Source organism: Miniopterus schreibersii, assembly GCF_964146895.1.
Source record: "Miniopterus schreibersii genome assembly, chromosome: 1".
NCBI classification, from domain to species: domain Eukaryota; kingdom Metazoa; phylum Chordata; class Mammalia; order Chiroptera; family Miniopteridae; genus Miniopterus; species Miniopterus schreibersii.
In genome coordinates this window covers 160,194,744-160,216,841 of record NC_138101.1, presented here as the reverse complement: position 1 = coordinate 160,216,841, position 22,098 = coordinate 160,194,744, and the positions used below count along the sequence as shown (strand labels likewise).

The 22,098-nt window shown below is 35.5% G+C and overlaps 1 protein-coding gene across 1 annotated transcript in view; it reads left to right on the top strand.

Annotated features, from left to right (window-relative positions):
• HERC1 (HECT and RLD domain containing E3 ubiquitin protein ligase family member 1) overlaps positions 1–22,098 on the top strand; it is a 166,598-nt gene that overhangs the window by 120,618 nt on the left and 23,882 nt on the right. Inside the window, exons 43-61 of the mRNA XM_081157121.1 lie at positions 1,278–1,402; positions 2,428–2,648; positions 3,583–3,851; positions 4,621–4,673; positions 5,335–5,535; positions 6,228–6,402; positions 8,646–8,916; positions 9,051–9,264; positions 10,501–10,757; positions 11,477–11,604; positions 12,437–12,564; positions 13,340–13,540; positions 14,818–14,948; positions 15,721–15,920; positions 16,296–16,401; positions 17,832–17,978; positions 18,293–18,394; positions 19,402–19,575; positions 20,799–21,092. Coding sequence (XP_081013247.1) covers positions 1,278–1,402; positions 2,428–2,648; positions 3,583–3,851; positions 4,621–4,673; positions 5,335–5,535; positions 6,228–6,402; positions 8,646–8,916; positions 9,051–9,264; positions 10,501–10,757; positions 11,477–11,604; positions 12,437–12,564; positions 13,340–13,540; positions 14,818–14,948; positions 15,721–15,920; positions 16,296–16,401; positions 17,832–17,978; positions 18,293–18,394; positions 19,402–19,575; positions 20,799–21,092 — 3,397 coding nt within the window. The remainder of the gene's footprint in view (positions 1–1,277; positions 1,403–2,427; positions 2,649–3,582; positions 3,852–4,620; positions 4,674–5,334; positions 5,536–6,227; positions 6,403–8,645; positions 8,917–9,050; positions 9,265–10,500; positions 10,758–11,476; positions 11,605–12,436; positions 12,565–13,339; positions 13,541–14,817; positions 14,949–15,720; positions 15,921–16,295; positions 16,402–17,831; positions 17,979–18,292; positions 18,395–19,401; positions 19,576–20,798; positions 21,093–22,098) is intronic.

The following is a 22,098-nucleotide window of genomic DNA, read 5'->3' as shown; positions in this document are numbered from 1 at the left end:
TCCATATTTCTGTTCAGTGTGTTATGAATGATACCCCCAAGAGCCCCATTTATTTCACTTTATAGGTGCTTCTAATGGTATGTAAAGTTGATAACTAGAGATATATGAAAAGATGGACATTTCAGTTTCAAGTTTATATTTCTGTGAAGGGTAAGAATGACATAACCAGTTTTGTCTTGAATGGATGTTCAGGGAAAGAAGGAAAACATCTTTTATATAAAATTATCTGAAAAGGAAATTGAAAAATAAAATTTTTTTCTGAAGTAAACACATTGATAAAATAATTTTATTTCATATAGGTGATATGAAATAGAATGTTAATTTTAATATTAGAATTTATTTAATTAATGCATTTGATAGAAATGGACTCATAAGCCTTTTATGTCTCTTAATATAGATTTATTTTTATTTCTTTGGTTTTTTTATCTGTACAATATACCCCTTTTAATTTTTATTATTATTATTTTTAATCCTCACTAGAGGATTTTTTTTCCTATTGCTTTTCATAGAGAGTGGAAGGGGGGGGGGAGAGAGAGGGAGAGAGGGAGAGAAACATCCGTGTGAGAGAGACACATGTATTGGTTGCCTCCCGCACCGCCTCAACTGGGGCTGCAAATGAGGTACATGCCCTTGGCCGGCATCTAACCCACGACCCTTCAGTCCTTGGGCTGATGCTCTAACCACTGAGCAACATTGGCTAGGGCAATATGCCCCTTTTAAAATTTGTGATAATGCCTAGCCTAAAATGAACTGTAATATACTCTACCGTTCTTCCTAAAATCTTCCTTCTTCTGCACTTCTTACGACTTTAAATCTTAACTTTTCATTTTAGCCCATGAAGTCATATGGTTACCATGGCTGGCACTTTATGTAATATACAGAGTTTTTCCCACAAGCGTAGTGAATAGTTTCATAACTTATTTTGAAATATTTGTTTCTCTTACATAGGGATGCACAATCACTTCAAATTTTAACTATTTGATCATTTAGGATTTAATTAAGCCATTAACCTCATTTGAATTTGAACATGCATTAACATCATTTTATGTTGGCCCAATTCAAAATCATATAAAATTATTGCTCATAGCAATATGACACATTTAAAACTTAGGAGCTTTACCAGGGATAAAAGATATGTTTCAAAGTTTTATCATAACCATATTTTATTCCCAGTAATATTTGGAAGAAAAAGTACCATCATAAGCAAGCATGCAACTATGCTTTCTATCCATGATGGTTTTTAAAAACCTGCGTTGCTTTTAAACTTACACTTACAGCCCTGATAATCTGGATCATACAGAGAATGCAGCTTCTGGAAGTGGACCACCAACTAGGGGTCGCTCAGCAGTAACAAGAAGGCACAAGTTTGATTTAGCTGCTCGCACATTGCTAGCAAGAGCAGGTAATTACATGTTTCACATCCTTCTTTTGGCTAAAGTATCATATAGCTTGCTTATATTTTAAAGTAAATGTAAAAGGAACATTAAAGAAGATGTAAACTAATGATACTAAGTACTCAGTTTCTCCACATTAACAGGGTGACTATTTTGCATATTACTTTCTATGCAATTACATAATTTTCAATCATTGAAAACACAGCATACATTCATAGATTTATTTTTAAGTTCCCTTTGGGTGCAGAAGGCTATACTGGTCACTTTTAGACACTGAGAAATTTCAAAAATGCTATTTCTGTCCTCAAGCAACTTATAATTTAAGAAGCGAGGATCCATGTTTAAAATTTAACATTAATAGTGAGAAACAGCTGAAAAGTACATTGTACTAAAGAAGTAGGCACTGGCTTTTCTGATGTATTCTGTGGACCTTAGGGCTTTATTACTAGGCAAGACCTTAGATAAGCAAAAATAAATTTTCTCATTACATTAGTAAATACTTCTAGGATTATGTTCTGGACATGTGGAATATAAGTTATAGAGAACATATTTTCCAAACTAAAAATTAAGATATGTAAATTTTCAAAACAAAGTTTGATCCTTGAAATATTAAAACATAAATAGTTATTCAATGATTTATGGGAGCAGAGAGAAATTGAAATGGTTCTAAAAAATACAGGATATATTCTTAATATATAATATAATGAAGAGACTGATTAAAAAAAATAAACCTAAAAGAACAATAACAGCCCACATTCATTGAGTGTTTTTTTATATAACAAACATCATGAAGTATTTTACATGGATTATCTTATTTAAAACTATCAACAGCCCTGCCAGGTGCGAGTGCTGTTGTCCCCATTTTACAGAAGAGGAAGCACATGTGATAGGTGAAATTTTATGTTTATGGTCTGGAATCCAATAATTCAGCTGAGATAGGCTCTCACCTGCATGTATTGCAGTTAATAATTGGCGAAATATTCAGAATTATTTTATACATGCAAATAAAATACCTTTTTTGTTTTGTCCTGAGCGGGGTTATACCGCTCTGTGCAGGCCCACAGGAATCAAAGTCGGAGAGAAGGAATATCTTTGCAGCAAGACCCAGGGGCATTGTATGACTTTAATTTAGATGAGGAATTGGAAATTGATCTTGATGATGAAGCGATGGAAGCTATGTTTGGACAAGACCTGACCAGTGAAAATGATATTCTGGGAATGTGGATCCCAGAGGTACTGGATTGGCCTACCTGGGTGTGTGTGACTGCAGCGGGGGCTGCTCTGACTTATTTTCCTGCCCTCTTGTTTATACAGCTTACTAATAGCAGCCTTGCCTAGGGTTGTAACACTCTGAAAAGTTTTACATCTCATCCTAAAGTTTGGGGCTCTAATGGTTAAGGTTACTTTCATACTTACAGACTAATAAGAAAAAGTCTCTCGTTTTGCTATTTCTATGCGATTTTATTGCTTCTCTCCCCAGACTGTATGAATAGAGCCGTATTGTGGTAATGTTTGATTTTAATATCAAAGACAACAGATTACAAAACAGGCATCAGGTCCCATTCAACTGCTGGGTGTATAACATGGCTGCTGTTTTCACCTTACTATCTGAATGCATGATCTTCTCCTTTAGGTTCCATTTAATCACTGTTAATGCCTCATTCTAGGAACCAGTGCCACCTAGATCTTGTAAATACATCCATCCAGGGCCAGGGTACATGGTGGGTTTGTATGTTTATATTATTTAGCATTATGCTTTTGTAGCAGTGAAACTGAAAAGTTCATAGGTATGAGTCCTACAGGAAAGAGGCTCTACCATGTTAGGTTTAGTAAGATAAATAAATCCTAATTTTAGAAACTCAGAAAATAGGTATGCATGTTATGACCAGATGAAAGAAAAGTAATTTTCATTAGGGGGATTTTTTTAAAAAATCACTTGAAATGGGGCAGATTGTCATAACTCAGTAGGGTAGTCAGTTACTTTTATTAGAGCAAGGAATGACAAAAAACACTTTAAGATTGTGTGATGTGAATTCTGATTTGAAAGAAATTGGTTATGTAGCATTAATGAACATATTGCAAATATTCCAGAATATGTAAATAAAGTAGTTAATATCAATAATCTATTGACCTCTTCTTAATTTTATGTTAAATTGACTAATAATTTGATATGTAATCATTTGTGCAGCATGTTTGTGAGTCTGAAGACAGGGAAGAAGTGGTGGTGTGTGAACTGTGTGAATGCAGTGTTGTCAGCTTCAATCAGCACATGAAGAGAAATCACCCAGGCTGTGGGCGCAGTGCAAACCGCCAGGGCTACCGCAGCAACGGCTCCTATGTTGATGGCTGGTTCGGTGGTGAATGTGGGAGTGGAAATCCATACTACCTGCTCTGTGGCAGCTGCCGGGAAAAGTACTTAGCCCTGAAGACCAAATCCAAGACAATAAGTTCTGAAAGGTACCTTGAAATTGTATGGATATCCAGACCCTCTGAATGAGGAGTATATTGTCTCTCTCATTAAAGACATGGGAATTGCAGCTTTTTTTCATGTTAGGAGTCACTTTTTAATTTTCCTAAAGTCCTGTGATTGCTGAATTGGGGGCAGGAAGGATGGAGGAGGTTGAGGAATTCATGTTCTGGTCAGAGTTGGGAACCTGTAGTCCAGGAACGGTGGTTTTTCAGCAGGTCCTTCACTGGAGTCTGTGCTACGTTCGACTTGTTGACAAGTTGTGGGCAGGATCCTTGCCTTAACTTTTCAGAAGCTTATGGTCAATTTTTTTTCATTAGTGTTTTTCACCATATTTTTGACATCTTAAGATCTTTTCCTTCATGAAAAAATAGGCTATTTAGATTAAATAAGCTTCCATGAAAATATTATCTCTTTGTATTTTTGAATAGCAATTAATCTCTAGTGAGTAGGGGTTTTTTACTTTATTGTCAACTATTAAAATCTTTAAGGTATTCTGGAATTGATTTTGATTTAAAAAGTTGTAGGTGACCCAGAAACCTCCCCAGTAATTTGGTAAAATAGTCATTGATTTTGTAAGTATGTGTGTACCACCTACATATCAGTGGTTTTTATTGCATTAGCCCATAACATGAAATACACTTTTTTATTTTGTGTTGCTTTATTAATGACCTTTTAAAATGTTCTAATGACTTAATTTGCATTTTTGGGTACTAACTGTTTTATATAAAAACACAATGTTCTTCATATTTGGTGCAGGTACAAGGGACAAGCTCCAGATCTAATTGGCAAGCAGGACAGTGTATATGAAGGTAGTTGTTTTGAGAGCTTCTTTATTTTACATGTATTTTTATGTATTCCTTCTGCTTAACATCTGGTTACTAAAATTTACCTTCATGTCTTTGTATTTATGTACATGTTAATTTAAACTTTCCCTAAAAAGCTCAAGGTAGTTTGATAGCAACAAAGTTAAAGGAAAAGGACCTGGGTTCAAATATTAGCTTTACCACAAAATATGAATTTCTGTGTGGTATTTTGTTTTCAAAGTAGGGAAAGTGTATATACATTTTCAATTTCTAGCCTAATTGAGGAAAGTAAGAAAAAAAAATGAAGTGAGCATCAGTTTATCTGGAGCATTTATTTACTTGAAAGAACTCATTCTCTGAAGATTATGGACAGGGTTAAGAACTGTTTGTTGACCCTATAACAATATTTTTTGTTAGTTGAAACCTCCATCACCAGCTATAACATTTGCTATTGCTTTAAATGGATTTGACTGCTTTCCCTCCTAGTCTCCCTATGCCTCTCGAGTGCAGTTTGGTCGGGTCACCAGGTGATGGTGCCATAGTTCATTTTGTGGGCACTGGACTTTTAGTCCATCTGCATCTTAGCTATATCTCACAATAACCATTGCCAGCAGAGTTATGTCATGTTTATATCCACATACAATACATCTATTTATTTAAATTTCAGAAGACTGGGACATGTTGGATGTTGATGAAGATGAAAAGTTAACAGGTGAAGAAGAGTTTGAATTACTTGCTGGACCACTTGGTTTAAATGATCGACGTATTGTACCAGAACCGGTTCAGTTCCCTGACAGTGATCCATTGGGAGCATCAGTAGCAATGGTAACAGCCACCAACAGTATGGAAGAGACTCTAATGCAAATAGGTAAATTGAAATGCTGATTGGCATGGATTTCATAGAGTTTATACTAATTTATTTCTTAGATAAATAATGAAGTAAAGGTAAATAATAAGAATAAGGATTCAGCATTATTTCACCCCATTAAGTATCTGGAGCCAGTTGATTTAACATTTTGAAGGTTTAATGCAATATTAAGGCTTGATTTTTCTTTTGTTTTTAGAAATAGTGAAGTGTTAAAAATTTTTATAAAATCTGAGTAAGATTTTGTTTTTAATTTTGTGATAAGAGAGTCCTGGAACTGATTAAAAACTATTTTGCAGTCTTTTTATTTGGGTGAGAGGGTGTGGTAACTTTTTGCTATATGGAATGCAAAATTAAGACTTGGGGCAGTACTGATAATCCTTTATGTGTAAAAAGCATATTTTTAAAACTATATCTTTTCTATGTTTGTTAATATCAGTAGATGTGATACATGAGCAAAATAAATACAACCAAAAAAGTTTAAGAAGCATATTCCTTTTATAATAGATTGTTGACTTAGAACTATCTATTCCTCCCAAGGAATTTTCTGAACAACAAGTATCCAGGTGAGCAAAACACATTGGTTTGTTGTATTTCCTTGCAGCCTAGAATCTAGGGTAAATGAGAAAATTTTCCAGTGGCTTGAATGTTTTTTTCTTACCATGCTGAGAACTAAACAAAATCCTGTTTTTCAGGTTGCCATGGCTCTGTAGAAAAGAGTTCCTCTGGGAGAATAACATTAGGTGAGCAGGCAGCTGCCTTAGCAAACCCTCACGACCGAGTGGTGGCTTTAAGGAGAGTGACTGCTGCTGCTCAGGTACTTCTGGCCAGAACCATGGTCATGAGAGCTCTGTCTCTTCTCTCAGTCAGGTAAATGTTATTATTATTTTTTTAAATGTATCCTTATTGATTTCAGAGAGAGGAAGGGAGAGGGAGAGAGAAATAGAAACATTAATGATGAGAGAGTCGTCATTGATTGGCTGCCTCCTTGCACGCCCCCAACTGGGGATTGAGACTGCAGCCTGGGCATGTGCCCTGATAGGTAAGTGTTATTTTGTGTCAAATTATGCTAAGTTATCCTCTAGTATATGTTAGACAGGAGTCTGGTATTGTTTGGGAGGATGAGGTAGAATTTTTAGAAACTTGAATATCTACTATTGAATGACAGAAGTTGGACGAAGTCATCATTGCTATTCATTCATTCATTCAGTCATTCAATTAATACTTGGCTCCTCTTAGGTAGAAAATAATGCCATTATCGTAACTGAGTAAACTGCAAACATTTTATTATCTGAAATGGGAAACTAAAGCTGTTGATGAATTTGGTGCAGGGTGAAAATAAAAGATCAAATGAGTTTTTTTGCAGAATTAACCAACTGTGTAGCTAAAGTCAACCTGCAGATTCCATCTTGGAGACTCTTGCCATGTTCATACTGTGCAGTATAATGTTAAAATAGGGAAGAGAGCCAAGAGTACCTAAAAGATATCCATTTTAAAAATGGTTAAGATAAGGTATTTAACTGTCATTGAACACAGAAGGACCCCGAAAAAACCCTCAAAATAAAATGTAGATAAGACTGTGTGGTATTGACTTAAGAATAGAAAATTTGGACAATGGTGGAGAAGAGTTCAGAAACTGACCTATCCATGTAGATAAACACTTGATTTATGTTTGATTTATGACAGCGTTTATACTGCAGAGCAGTGAGGAAACTGGCCTTTTCAATAACCTGGGCTAAGCCAGATGGTTTACTCACATAGGGAAAAAAATGAGTCTTGGCCCCAGCCTCACACTATAAAACAAGTATTTCCAAGTGGCTCTTACATCTAAATGTAAAAGGTAAATCAATAATGTTTCTATAAGGTAACATAGGAAAAATTTATTCTTGATTTTGGGACAGCAGAGATTTCTTAAGCAAGTCACGAAAGGCATTCACCATAAAGAAGAAGATAGATATATAGAACTGCATTAAAAAAGAACTGTTCAGCAAAAGTCGTTAAGTTAGAAAGTTAAAAAAAAAAGCCACTGAATGGGAGAAGGTGTTAGCGATGCATATAACCAACAGAATATATAAAGAATTCCTATAAATCAATAAGAAGACTTACAATCAGAAAAAAAAAAAAAATGGGCAAAATAATACAAAAGAGGATCTCCAAATGGCCAATAAACATGGAAAATGAGGTGTTCGACCTCATTAATTTTCTGAGAAATGAAAATGAAAACCCAGTGAGATACTGCTACACCCCCTACCCCCCGAATGGCTACAATTTAAATTACTGGGGGAACACGGTGAGCATGAGGATGTCTAACACTTAGAACTCTCATACACTGCTGGTGAGGAGATAAATTGGTACAACTGCTTTGGAAAACTGTTTGATAGTACAGTACCAACTAAAGGTGAATACTAACATATTCCATGACCCAGAAATTCACTTCTGGGTATACATTCAACAGAAATGCTTACATACATACACCCAAAGACATAAGAACATTCCCAGCAGCACTATTCATAATAGCGCCGTGCTGTAAACCACCTGATTATTGTCTGTATGGATAAATTAACTGGTAGATTTTATTTATATGCCAATGAAAAATGCTATGATGCAACAATATGGACAACTCTTATAAGCAATGTTGAGCCAAAGAAGCCAGACACAAAAGAATACTCTATTATTTTAGTTACACAAAGTTCAAAAACAGGTGAAACTGATTTATGGCTTTAGAAGTCAGGATAGTGGTTTCTTTTGAGCGCCTCGTGACTGAGAGGGCCCAAGCAAGCTTCTGAGGACCTGGCAGTGTTCTGTTTCTTGATCTGGAAGTTGCATAGCTTTGTTCCGTTTGTGAAAATTCATGATTTGTCAACATTCTTGTATATTATACTTCAGTAATTCAGTTATACTTTAAGTATATATCAATTTTTTTTTAAAGTTTCAATAACAATTTCTAGCTTACATAATATTTTTGGACATCTCTTAGGGACATGTATGACTAGTCATAGTGCAGCTTGCCTTTAATTTTGGGTTTTGGTACTATGGATGACAGTGGGGCTCCAAAGGGTTTCTTAAGAAAACTCTTTTCTTTATCTATCTGAAGTGTTTTCCTTTCCTGGTAGTGGTTCCAGTTGTAGCCTGGCTGCTGGTCTTGAATCTCTGGGGCTTACAGATATCCGAACACTGGTTCGATTAATGTGCTTGGCTGCAGCAGGGAGAGCTGGCCTCTCCACCAGCCCTTCTGCCATGGCAAGTACCACAGAACGCTCACGAGGTGGGCACAGCAAAGCCAACAAACCCATTTCTTGCCTGGCCTACCTGAGCACAGCAGTGGGATGTCTGGCATCAAATACTCCTAGTGCTGCAAAACTCCTAGTACAGTTGTGTACACAGGTAAGCTAATTTTCAGTGCTTTTCTTCTTGTATTGCTTATTTCCAACCAATACTTAAAAGAGCCTTTTGAGGTGAAATCTTTGTTCCAAAATTATATGTAAAGATTAAACCTGTTGTTCCCATTGCCTCTTCAGAACTTGATTTCTGCTGCAACAGGTGTGAATCTAACTACGGTCGATGACCCAATTCAGCGAAAGTTTCTACCCAGCTTTCTCCGAGGAATTGCTGAAGAGAATAAGCTTGTCACCTCCCCTAACTTTGTTGTAACTCAGGCCCTTGTGGCATTACTAGCAGACAAAGGGGCCAAACTGAGGCCTAACTATGATAAATCAGAAATTGAAAAGAAAGGTAAGTTTCATACAATTTAATTTATGTAGTCTCCTAATCAGTTTGTACAGTCTTCTAATCCATTCGATTCATGTTTTTTAAAAGGTGTTTTTGCATTGTGATTTGTGATTCATTACATAACATCATGTATACTTCTTGAGTTTAGATCATAAAAGAGTACGTGGATACTTTTTCGTTGTGCATGAAAGTAAATATTAGAAAATGCACCATATTAGTCTTGGTTTGATTTGATTATTAGATTATGGTTTGAGTTACCATAAATCAGCAGTTTTCAACCTTTTTCATCTCATGGCACACATAAATTAATTACTAAAATTCTGTGACACACCAAAAAAATATTTTTTGCCAATCTGGTAAAAAAAAGATATAATTTTTATTCATTCACACCGGGAGGCAGTTGTTGTGTTGGCTGCTGTCGTTTTTTCATTTGACAGTCTAAAGGAAAAGAGATCAGTGCCCCTGACTAAATAGTCAGGTATTACATGTTTTAAAAATTATTGCAGCACACCAATTGAAAATTGCTGCCATAGATAATAATCCTGGTAGGTTTTCTTAATAAAATGTAAAGGTAGTGCTGTTTTTCTCTGTCTTAGGATGATAACACTTTGAAGGTAGTACTTAATCACTACTGTCTACCCTTTTCTTTATTACGACCAGGTGGCCAAGAGAGATGGGCCTTAGGATCTCAACCCAGTCCTTTGGCTGTTAAGATCATTTTTGAGCAGCAGAGGCCAAAATCTTATTCTTTAGGGCAGGGGTAGGGAATGTCTAGCCCACGGGCTGTATACGGCCCGAGAAATCATTTGGTATGGTCCTGCCATACAAAATTATCAACTTAAAAATTAGTCTGCTTTATTTGGTCAAACATTTAATTGAATTTCGAGTCCCACCTGGTAGGGCCAGATCAAATGATTTTGTGGGCAGAAAAAAGGTTCCCCACCCCTGCTTTATGGCCTGCTGCTTGTACCCTGGCCTTAAAATTATTTCTGCTACATTCTCAGTCTATGTGTCCTTAGAGCAAAGGGTATTGATTGATGAATATAAATGTACATTTACAGTGAATCAGATTTATTACAGAATTTGATGAGATAAATGCTTTATATCTTGTATGCATATGTTAGTGAAATGATTGCTTGCAAAAGTGCTAATTCTTGAAAAGATGTGGGTTAACCCATTTTTGTTTGTTCACCACCACCAGCTCTCACCTGGGTATCATTCATTGTTTTGTTTAAGCAGGTTTAACTGCTCAATTGTATGTCCATCCTTCCTATGATCCTTCTGCTGTAGGCCCTTTGGAGCTGGCCAATGCCCTGGCAGCTTGCTGCCTGTCCTCCAGGCTGTCCTCACAGCATAGGCAATGGGCTGCTCAACAGCTTGTGCGCACTCTAGCTGCACATGACCGTGACAACCAAACTATTCCACAAACACTCGCTGATATGGGAGGAGATCTCAGAAAATGTTCCTTTATCAAGTTGGAAGCTCATCAGAACAGAGTATGTATTTTGAATCCCAAGTGTGCTGATCATTTTATGTAAGATAAAATAGCTTCTCTTCTTCTCAAAGAGCTCAAAGTTTAGGTCTCCCCCTACCTCACCCCTCGAACACACAAAGTTATCAGTATTTGTCTGGTCGTTACCAACTCTCTCTGTATGTTGGTAATGACATAATAGTATACAGATGGGAAAATCAGATTGTGGATAAGAAGAAACCCAAAGGAATAGCCTCACAAAAGTTAAAGGCTTATACATGCAGGAGGAAAAGAAATTGGCCTCACTGTTTTAATATAACCCACTGAGCCCTTGAGCAGTGACAAGGACAGTTTAGGAAATGAAGACTGGCCTCTGTTCACTAATTTTAAAATCACTTCTTAGTCTATGTTATCTTATAAAACATACAAATACATTGAAGTATTTATACTTTATTGAATTAAATAAACATGTTTTTAAATTAAACATGTTTAATAAAGATTTCAACAGGTCTCAGATAACTCAAATGATTTTGAGCATAGTACTTTACAGGTATACTTTAAATAGGTGTATATTTATAAGCTAATTAGAAAAGAATGAGACCATGCCTATTGCATTATAACATGGATACTTTTCTTTTACAATTTCATGGTAGATTTTTTTTTTTTGATAGAACTGTTTCAAATGACAGAATCATTTAAATCAAAACTTGCTCAAATATTGCTGGACATTTTCAACTTTTCTAGGTAATGACTTGTGTTTGGTGTAATAAAAAAGGACTCTTGGCTACAAGTGGCAATGATGGTACCATCCGGGTGTGGAATGTTACCAAGAAGCAGTATTCACTGCAACAGACCTGCGTATTCAACAGATTGTGAGTGCTAATGGTCTCTCTCTTGTGTAACATTTAAAATAAGAGAATTCTAAACATGCTGTATTTGGGTTGTGTTAATGTAATAAAATTGTCAATAAAATTTTTTGCAGTTTTTTCCTGAATAGTCTTACTACAGGATGTCCCCCAAAATGTATAAACACTTTGAATAATTAATTCCAATGGGTTAAATGTGAAAAGGAAGAAACATCTATTGAGCTATCAGCTGTTAAGTGTGTATACATTTTTTGGGACACCCTGTATATCCCCAGTGTGTGTTTTTAAATATTCAAAATAATTATTCAGCAAATAAAATTATTAACTATCAATATCTGGACTTACTCAGAATTAAATCAAAGTCTACCATCTAGCAAATAAACGTTCAGTTCTGTAAAACAGTAGGCTAATATTCCATCGTACTTTAAGGATTATTTAGGAATTAGAGTAATGATATTTCTTCTGTAGTAGAATGTAGCTAGCTGTAGGTGTTTCTTTTCTAAGAACTTACCTAGAGATCAAGCAAATAAGGCTCAGTGTATTCTGAATAAAAACCGGTGTACAACCCATACAGAATCAGGATGTCTTTATTGACAAATTATGTACTATATTAAATGATGCATGTTCTAAGCATCACTCTTTTATAATTCTGTGTTTCACATTATGACAAACACTAGTGAATATGTGATTGTCAAATACTGCTATCCACGCTTTTGAAATGTTAAGAATCTGTTATTATGTACTGAGGTCTACATGAAACCCTTACTTTAAGGTTCAGGGTTTAGTTTACTTTTGGATGATGGGAATTAAAATTTCATACATGTCTATTATATTCTAGGGAAGGGGATGCTGAAGAAAGCCTGGGGTCACCCAGTGATCCAAGTTTCTTACCTGTTTCCTGGAGTATCAGTGGCAAATATCTAGCTGGAGCTTTGGAAAAGATGGTGAATATCTGGCAAGTTAACGGTAAGTCATGTAAATACTAAAGGTACTTTTGAGTCCAAACAGTGGCTTCCCTTTACCTTGAAACTCACAGCCTACTTATCAGCTGTGAATATCTATGCATAATATGGTTTAAATTAAAGAAGAAATGTTCATTTCCTGATTTTGCTTTCTTGGAGTTTCAACTAACCCAGTAGCTATAAACTAAAAATTCTTTGCATGTACTGCTAAGTATTCAGAGTAGAATTTGAGGAGAAGTAGTGGTCACTGAATATTTAGCTATGTATTCTTTTAAATCACTTGAAATATTTCTATTAATTATGTCTGTTTCATAGGTACAAACTCTTGTCAATTTTTAATTACAACTCTCTGGAAAGTAAAAATCATTAATATAATCTTGGGCTTATCAGTATTTTGTTCATTTTTGCACATTTGGGGAATGGCTGTTCTATTTCACTTATTTGAAGGAATAGCTAGCCTTAACTGTAGGTAAATTTCGTATGTTAATTTGGTTTTCAGTAATTATTAGGAAAGGACTTAGGTGATTATTTTCCTTTACTCATTTTTTCTAGAAAGCTACCATTTTTGTTCCATTCGTAGTTCTAGAAAAGCCTATTAATTTCTTAATCTATGTCTTAAGTAAATGAAGGATCCTACCTTACAGTCATATTCATTAGTAGCCTATTTTGAAGGTGGGGACTGCTTTGAGTTATATTAGAACTAAGTAATACTTATTTTTGTTCTTGTTATTGTTTTTAGGAATAAGGTAATAAGCAGTTAATATTTTCTTTCTCTTTAGGAGGAAAAGGATTGGTAGATATTCAGCCCCATTGGGTATCTTCCCTGGCTTGGCCAGAGGAATGTCCAGCTACAGCCTGGTCGGGAGAGTCTCCAGAATTATTGTTGGTGGGACGGATGGATGGATCGCTAGGACTAATTGAAGTTGTTGATGTGTCTACCATGCACCGTCGAGAATTGGAGCATTGCTATCGAAAGGATGGTACATGGCTAGATTTGTGTCTGCTTGAGAAAGTGATTCCCCTAATCAAATAGACTTTTGTTTTTCTGGCACTTTTAAAAATGCTGAGTGAATATTACTTTTGGCATTTTCTAAATTGTCCAATTGGTGTTTTAATTAGTTACTAAGTTGAAAGATTCTTCTTCTTTCCCAATCCATATCATGGGTCACCATTCATCCTTTGTGTAAGTGTCTGAACATTTATGGCAGGCTCTAAATCTCCCTTGAAAGTTAGGAATGCCCAAGAAAAAAATGATAATTATTGGTAGAGGTGAAATTGTTAACTAATGAGTGAAATTGAGGAAATGGGAGAAAGAACGGGAGGGGAGAGTTTCTAGTCTGACGAGATAGTAGTAGTAGCAGATCTGCTTTCATTTATTTTCTCACTTTGCTCCCTTTGGATACATAGGCACCTAACTAGATAGTTTTTGTTTGTTGTTTGGGGGGAGTGGGGTATTTCAAAGTTCATAACCCTAACTTAAATGGTATTCTGTTAACAGAATAGAACAGTTTGGGGATTTTTTAAGTTTTTTAAAATACATTCATAGGGTTCCAAATTTTTAAAATTTTAAGAGGCATACAATAAAAAATCTTTCCCCATCTACTCTGTTCCCATGTCCCCATTCTATTCCCACAAATAAGTACCTTTTTTTTTTTTACATTTTTTGTAGCCATCCAGTGTTATATATACTTAAGAAACAAATGTGAATATGCATTGTTAGACTAGAATCTGCTTGACAGAATATGAAAACACAGAAGGGAATATTAAGCAAAAGAAGAGACAAGTAATTTTTTCTCTATGACTTGGGTTATTTCACTGCTCAGTTTCACGGTAGATTCTGGTTCAAAAGGAAAGAACCTGGTATAATCACTTAAAATCAGCAAGGGAATTAAATTTTCTCTTTTTCAATACCTACCTGAAAATAATGAAAGATTAGAAATGAGGTAGTCCATACACCCAAAGCTAATACAAAATAATATTGAATGTAAACTGTAATTAAAAAATTTTTAAATACATACATATTTTTTTAATGAGGTAGTACTTGTCACTTACGAATAATGCTTTTAAATTGGGTTACCTGGAATCCCTGCTGTAAGCCTACATTTTGTCTAAATTCATTTCAGAGATGTCTGGAAACTTACTTTCAATGAGTACAGTAGCATATGTTTATTGCAAAGTCCTTTGTCTTTTAAGTTAGACAATGAAAAATAAGTCTCTCTTTTCTTTTTTTCTTTTTCTTTTGTTCTCATCGTGTTAGTGTCTGTAACTTGCATTGCTTGGTTCAGTGAAGATAGACCATTTGCAGTGGGATATTTTGATGGAAAATTATTACTGGGAACAAAGGAACCACTTGAGAAAGGAGGCATTGTTCTAATTGATGCACATAAGGTAAAGGATCTTACCAGATGGTTACTTTTTTTTGTTTCTTACCATAGTGTTCATTGATACTAGTTTCTGTAAAAAAATTTTTACATCAGTCACTTATGATTTAATATTCTATTGTTACACAAAACCTATAGACCATGTATATACATGAAAAAAATCTATGTAAGAAAGTCATCAAGCCAAAAAAGAAGTAAAACCAAAGCAGTGAAATAGGAACATCCTTGGAATATCCCCTGTCAAAGTACCTCCCTCTAATGAGAGAAATTCTGTCTATGAAGAATGATTCCTTTACCTTAAACAAAGGTTGCCACTTCAGATGTTTCCAGGACAGCTAGGCAAGTAACATAAATGGATGAAGCCAGGAGTTGAAAGTTGTGAAGGAGGGTAAAAAAAAAGTCAGAACATAATGATTATAACCACATAAACACAAAACATGATCCAGGTTCTCATAAGTATTTGCTATTTTGGTATGAGGGTGCGTTTTTTTTGTTTGTTTCTTCTTTTTCAAATTTTAATATCAATAAAGATAACTCTTAAAAATGCTAATGAGGGGTAACATACTCCTTCTGAATCAGAATTTCATTATTTATTGAGCTTTGACTGCAGCAAATAATATAATGCAGACTATATTATAGTGATTGGGAATGATATAACTATCTTATTTGCATACAATGTTGATTTCCAAATAAGTAATAGAATAGGTCATAAATATTGAGTTTAAAGTATTTGTGAAGGTAGCATTAATATGATTTTTTTCTCCCCTTACCATTTTAAGGATACTCTTGTTAGTATGAAATGGGACCCAACAGGTCATATTCTTATGACATGTGCCAAAGAAGAAAATGTGAAACTCTGGGGGCCTATTTCAGGATGCTGGTGCTGTCTGCATTCACTCTGCCATCCATCTATTGTAAATGGCATCGCTTGGTGCAGCCTCCCAGGGAAAGGATCCAAGTTGCATTTACTGATGGCTACGTATGTTGTAAATTTGCGTGCGCGTGTGTGTGTCTTAATTTTTATTTTTGTATAAACTGTTATTTTCATTAAATGTGGCTTCTTGGTAGTCTTAAAAAATTTATTGCCAATTATTAGCCTTAAAATGTGTAGTACCATAAGATCACCTTAGAGAAATAAAGAATTTGAAACTTGGTATGTGATCTCCTTATCTGTTGATGTTGTTAGAATATAGGGCCTAGTTGTATTTCTTATAAAAGATTATAGCATATCTACTACAATAAATTTTAGAATAATACTGTAGTAGTTCTATCAGGTCTTAGTAGATTGTTATTTGAAAATATTTTTACTTCTTCATATTGACATGTTTTGGTTTTATGTGATCATTTTTTTAAGTGGCTGTCAGAGTGGCTTAGTATGTGTTTGGCGTATTCCACAAGATACCACACAAGTGAATGTGGCTACTTCAGAAGGATGGTGGGAACAGGAATCAAATTGTCAGGTAAACACTGTAATGTTTTTTAAGACCTTATTTGAAACCATAGATAGTATATGTTATCAGAGGACAAGATCTGTTAGGGGAACATAAATAATTGTCACGCTTTGTGCACTCTTTGAATTAGCTCCTTTTTTGTAAGTCAGAGACTTACTTGTTAAGGTGAGATATTCAACAGATATTAGTGGTGATCATTTATGGTAATGGATGTAATTGATACCACAGATAGACTTGTCCTAGGTTAAGTCTTTGATACAGTGAAATAAAAACACTAAGGGAGCACACCTATCCATAGTATCTCCTACTGATACCAGAATTCCACCTATGAAGAATAATTCCTTTAGCTTAAACAGAAGTTATGTATTCAAATATATACTTACAGGGCCATCTAGGCAAATAAAAAATTCTTGAAGCTGGGAATTAGAAGGTGTGGAGAGGGTTAAAACAAAACCAAACCAGAAGTACACGTGCTTTATATAATGGGCACAGTTGCCACAAAGCTGATTGTTACCCTGAAGAAATGAGAGCCTATTGTTACCAAATTGCCTAATTTTCTTTTTATAGAAGCCAGAAATCCAGTGTTTTAAGTAAAATCTCCCAATATTACACATTGGTACCTGACTTAAAATTCTTTACAACACTGGGTGGCCAATCAAATTGCATCCCTGAGCTACCAGTTTGCAACCTCTGTTGCTCTTTCATTTGTTCATGACACAAATACCCCTGGAAGAAATAAGTTTTATGTCATCTTTGGGTAAATAAGTACATCTGGTATTATACTGTCATAACTTAGAAGGAATAGGAAGCATAAGGGCAGGGAGAAAAGGGTAAGTAAGGAAGGGTGGTTAAGTAGCTCTTTAATGAGAGGACAATATCACAGAGGTGGAGGTGGAAGCATTAAAGATAAATCTAGTTTGCTCTTTGTGCTAGAGAGTATTTGGACAGGCCTCCCCTACCACACTTCTAAAACGTGCAGAGCAAACATGAAATTAGACACCACATGACAGAACCATCTGCAACAAAAAGAGAGGCCTGTTTATATAGAGCCAACATGTACAGTTCACAAATGTTAGATGCTAAAAATGAAAATTACATAAAGCTAACTTTAAAAATTAAAACATTCCTTAAGAAATAGAAATCATAATTTTCCTATCTCTGAGGGATAATTAGAATTTAGAAATGTAGTCATTTCTGCCAGTTTGAAGAGTTAGGAAACTAGCTTAGAAGTGTGTCAAAAAGATGAAACTCACCTTCAGCAAAGGAGAACCAGATTAATATTTTTTTTATTTTCTCATTCAGGCTAATCCTTCTTAGAGCTATCCTTCCCTCCTCCCCAATGTTACACTGAAATATCAAATTTCCAAGAATGAATTATAAATTTAAATCTATACATTGTTTTAATTTCAATATATGTTAAAAATAAAAATGAATTGCAGGATGGATATAGGAAATCAGCCGGAGCCAAGTGTGTTTATCAGCTGCGGGGACACATCACCCCTGTCCGGACAGTTGCCTTCAGTTCTGATGGGTTGGCCCTGGTATCTGGTGGACTAGGTGGGCTCATGAACATTTGGTCTTTAAGGGTAAGAGTACAGGTGTTATTTTATCTTAAAAGTTTTTACATTAACTTAACCCAACCAATAAGAAAAATTAACCCAACCAATCCTAGGAATATTTTGTGTAATAATATCTTGAAACTTCTTCAGAATCCTCCACTCTTAATTTTTCTTACTGAAAGTGATCTAGGCTCTAGAAAATTGGGCAGTAGGTATATAATTGAATGTCACTAAATTTAGCTGAAGTGTAGCTTTTAGAATGTTTTTGTGAATATGAAGTATAAATTTAAAATGTAAATAATAACTAAGTAATGTGTATTGATAAATACATTTCATTTTAGGATGGCTCTGTCCTGCAAACTGTTGTGATAGGCTCTGGAGCTATTCAGACCACAGTATGGATTCCAGATGTTGGGGTTGCTGCTTGTTCAAATAGATCAAAGGTAATTGGCAATTACATCAAATCATAGGTATCAGCCTATAAGGTATCTCAGAAATCATGGTCAAGCATCCCACTTAACAGAGGAGAAAACTGATATTCAGAAGGGTTGTTACTTGCCCAAGAAAATGCAGCTATTTAGTGGCAGAAAGAAAACTATAACCCAGGTCTCCTGATTTATAATGTAGTACTCTTTCTACTATACCTGAGACATCAGTAAAATGTTTAATTATTGAGCAACTTTATTTTCATTGGAAGTTATTTAGTGGATTTTGACTTTCTGCCATTTTTGAGATAGCACCGGACTGCCTCAAAAGGACTTTCCCTGAAAAGAAGTACCATCCCAAAGATTTTTAACTCAAGTATACACAATATATTTTGGCTTCCAAATTTAATATTCTGTGAAGAAAAATACTAGCCCCCTGCTGTGAAGCATTATTCCCTACAGTATTGCCTTTTATACCCTTAATGATTGGAGCCAATGTGCTGCTCTGGTTTACATTTTATGTGGTTAAATGATACTAAAATAGAGCTGTACACCTGAATGAATAGTCCTACTGAAGTAAAATGTAGAATCAGACCCTAGGCAGTAGTGGCCTGTGTAGAATAAACTGTAGAGTGACAGAACAGTGTTGCTTCTTTTGCAGATATGTCCCTTAGCAGGTAGAGTACTTCTTCCTCTAGTACCCTGTGGTCATTAAAATGCACTAGATACCTTGTTCAACAAGTCCTATGTAATAGCAAACAATTGCTGTTATCTCTTTATGAAGAATCAGCTATTTCAAGGTAGTGTGCAAATTTTATGATTATTTCTTATTCACTTGTTTTTACTTAGGCAAAATTTAGGATGTTCTGAAGTTCATAGGCATTAAAAGTATAGCATAAAATGTCCAAAAAGCAAATGTGTTTAATGCAGTTACTGGAATGAATTTTCTCAGATGTGAATGGCGATAGAATTTTCTCTTTTCTCTTTTATTTAAACAAATCATGTGGCAATTTATTTCCCATCAGGATGTTCTGGTCGTGAATTGTACAGCAGAATGGGCTGCTGCCAATCATGTTTTAGCAACCTGTAGGACGGCACTGAAGCAGCAGGGTGTCCTGGGATTAAACATGGCTCCCTGCATGAGAGCATTTCTGGAGCGGCTACCCATGATGCTTCAGGAACAGTATGCCTATGAAAAGGTGATTGATTACACTCATTCCTATAGATCTGCAGATGCCAGGTGCTTTGGAATTTGAATTATAGCTTTGAATTTATCCCTTAAGAGCATAAGGTCTGAGGAAAATACATGAGGCTATTTGGGCAGAATCAGATGAAGCTAAGTCATGCCTAAAACAGTTGTTAATAATCCTGTCTACTCCTACTTTATTTAAGTGAGAGTAAAGTTTAAAAATAACCCTCAAATTTGTATAGTGTTTATATCATTCTTCAGATTATTTATTCACTCCAAAACTTTTAAAAATACCTGTGCCTCAGTATCATCCTCCCTTTTCTGACCCATATTATGTATTTTTATGTGGTTTTGCCTTCCCAAAGTTGGGAGGTAGGAGTGGATGTCAGTGTCAGAGTGAGCATATTTTCCACTTATCAGGTGAATCCATGTGGAAAGTTGTGTGGAAGAGCTATGGTTGAACTATTAAATAGCATCATTAATACTAGAATGAGGAATTATGGAATTGGATCCTCTGTAGCCTGTCTTCCAGGCCTTACTAGTCACTGTGCTGCCCCCTAGGTAAAGCTCTTTGGGTTTGGTTGTTCTGTGGTTTGGGTTTTTATTGGTTTTTGTTTTTTTGCCAAGCTACATTAATAATATTTCACAGATGCATTTGCCCATCGTTTTCTTTTCTGAATCACTTAGTATCTCACAGAGTTGTTCTGCTAGGACTAAGAAGAGCCATGAAAGAAGAATTTTCCTTTGATGGCTACCAGGGTTCTCTTGGTAAAGGAGCAGTTGTGAGAGGGAGCAGGTCTCCATGGTTCAGTTGTTATCTGTCTGCTTTTTTTTTTTTTAATTCAAGAAAAACTAATGAAAATATACTAAATACAATGAGATATCCTGAATTGGATTCTGGAACAGAAAAGGAGCATTAGTGGAAAAACCAAATAAAGTTGTGTTGTTTAGGTAGTATTGTACCAGTGTTTATTTCTTAGTTTTGATAAATGCACCTTGGTTATATAAGATGCCAACATTAGAGGTGGTTGGGTGAAGGGTTTATAGGAATTCTCTGTACTATCTCTGCTACTCTGTATATCTGAAATTATTTCAAAGTAAAAGGCTTAAGAAACAAACTTAAGAAATAAATTACAGGTTTTCAAAATAAATTACGGGCTTTCGGATTGCAGTAGGTTGATTTAGAATATTTGGCATAGATTCTTCAACATAGCCCTTGTGTTTTTCTCCTAGCCTCATGTGGTTTGTGGTGATCAGCTTGTTCACAGCCCCTACATGCAGTGTCTGGCTTCTCTTGCTGTGGGACTTCATCTAGATCAGCTGTTGTGTAACCCTCCAGTGCCACCACACCACCAGAACTGTCTCCCTGACCCTGCATCCTGGAATCCAAATGAGTGGGCCTGGTTAGAATGCTTCTCAACCACCATAAAAGCTGCTGAAGCCCTGACCAACGGAGCACAGTTTCCAGAATCTTTTACTGTTCCTGATCTAGAGCCTGTTCCAGAGGATGAACTTGTATTCCTAATGGTCAGTGTCATGTGAACTGCGGTTATTTGCAGCTGAGATTGTATCATGAGTATTTAGCATGTAGCAGACCCTCAGTAAGTATTTGCTAGTTTGAGTAGCTAGAATCATACCCTCAGATAAATTCAAAATATTTTGCTTTTAGATTGTAACTTTCCATCTGATGACAGGCCTCTGTGGTGACAGGGATTGGTTATACGAGAACTGTGGAGCTCTTGTAAACATACTGGCTCTCGACATAGTCCCATATTTCCCCCTCCCCCTTTTTAAGTCCATAAGTGCCTCCTTAGTATATATTTTATTTGTACAGGGTGGAGCCAAAGTAGGTTTACAGTAACAAATAATAATACAAGAATAAACTCTGTGTTTCACATACAACTGTAAACCTACTTTTGCCCCACCCCCACCATGTATATATTTTAACATCTTTTCCTGGTCACCTTGTGAGATTTATTCTACATATTGAGTCTAAATTATTTGGCACTTCAGTCATGTTTTTAATTACCATTAAATAAGAATTATGGAAGAGCGTTCTGATTGTATCGGAGAGTATCTAGCTATAGAAACTATGATGTAGATAGTGCAGGCCAGCACTTGATCTAACAACCCCTTTACTTAGTTAAGGCTTACATATACAAACATTTGAATATATAAATATTGGTACAATATAAAAGAATTATGAATTGAGGGAAATTATCTAACTACGAAATATTTCAATTAGGAAGTGTTCTTCTAAGCAGCCCATTTGCCCCAAATCTGTCATTTTGTAGATGAGGAAACTGAAGCCCAGAAAGATGAAGTGACCTGCCCAAATCTATACAGCATATTCACAGGGTCAGTGGCTTCTGCACATGACTTTGTACCTACAGTTGCCCAGAAAGAAGTTAGCTTTGAATTTCCAAGGTGATTGTGATGGTGATATAGTTGATAGTGAAAGTGTTTATAATAAAGGGAAATATTAACAATGCATAAAATCAAGTTTGGCATGATCAAGTTTAACTGCTTTTAA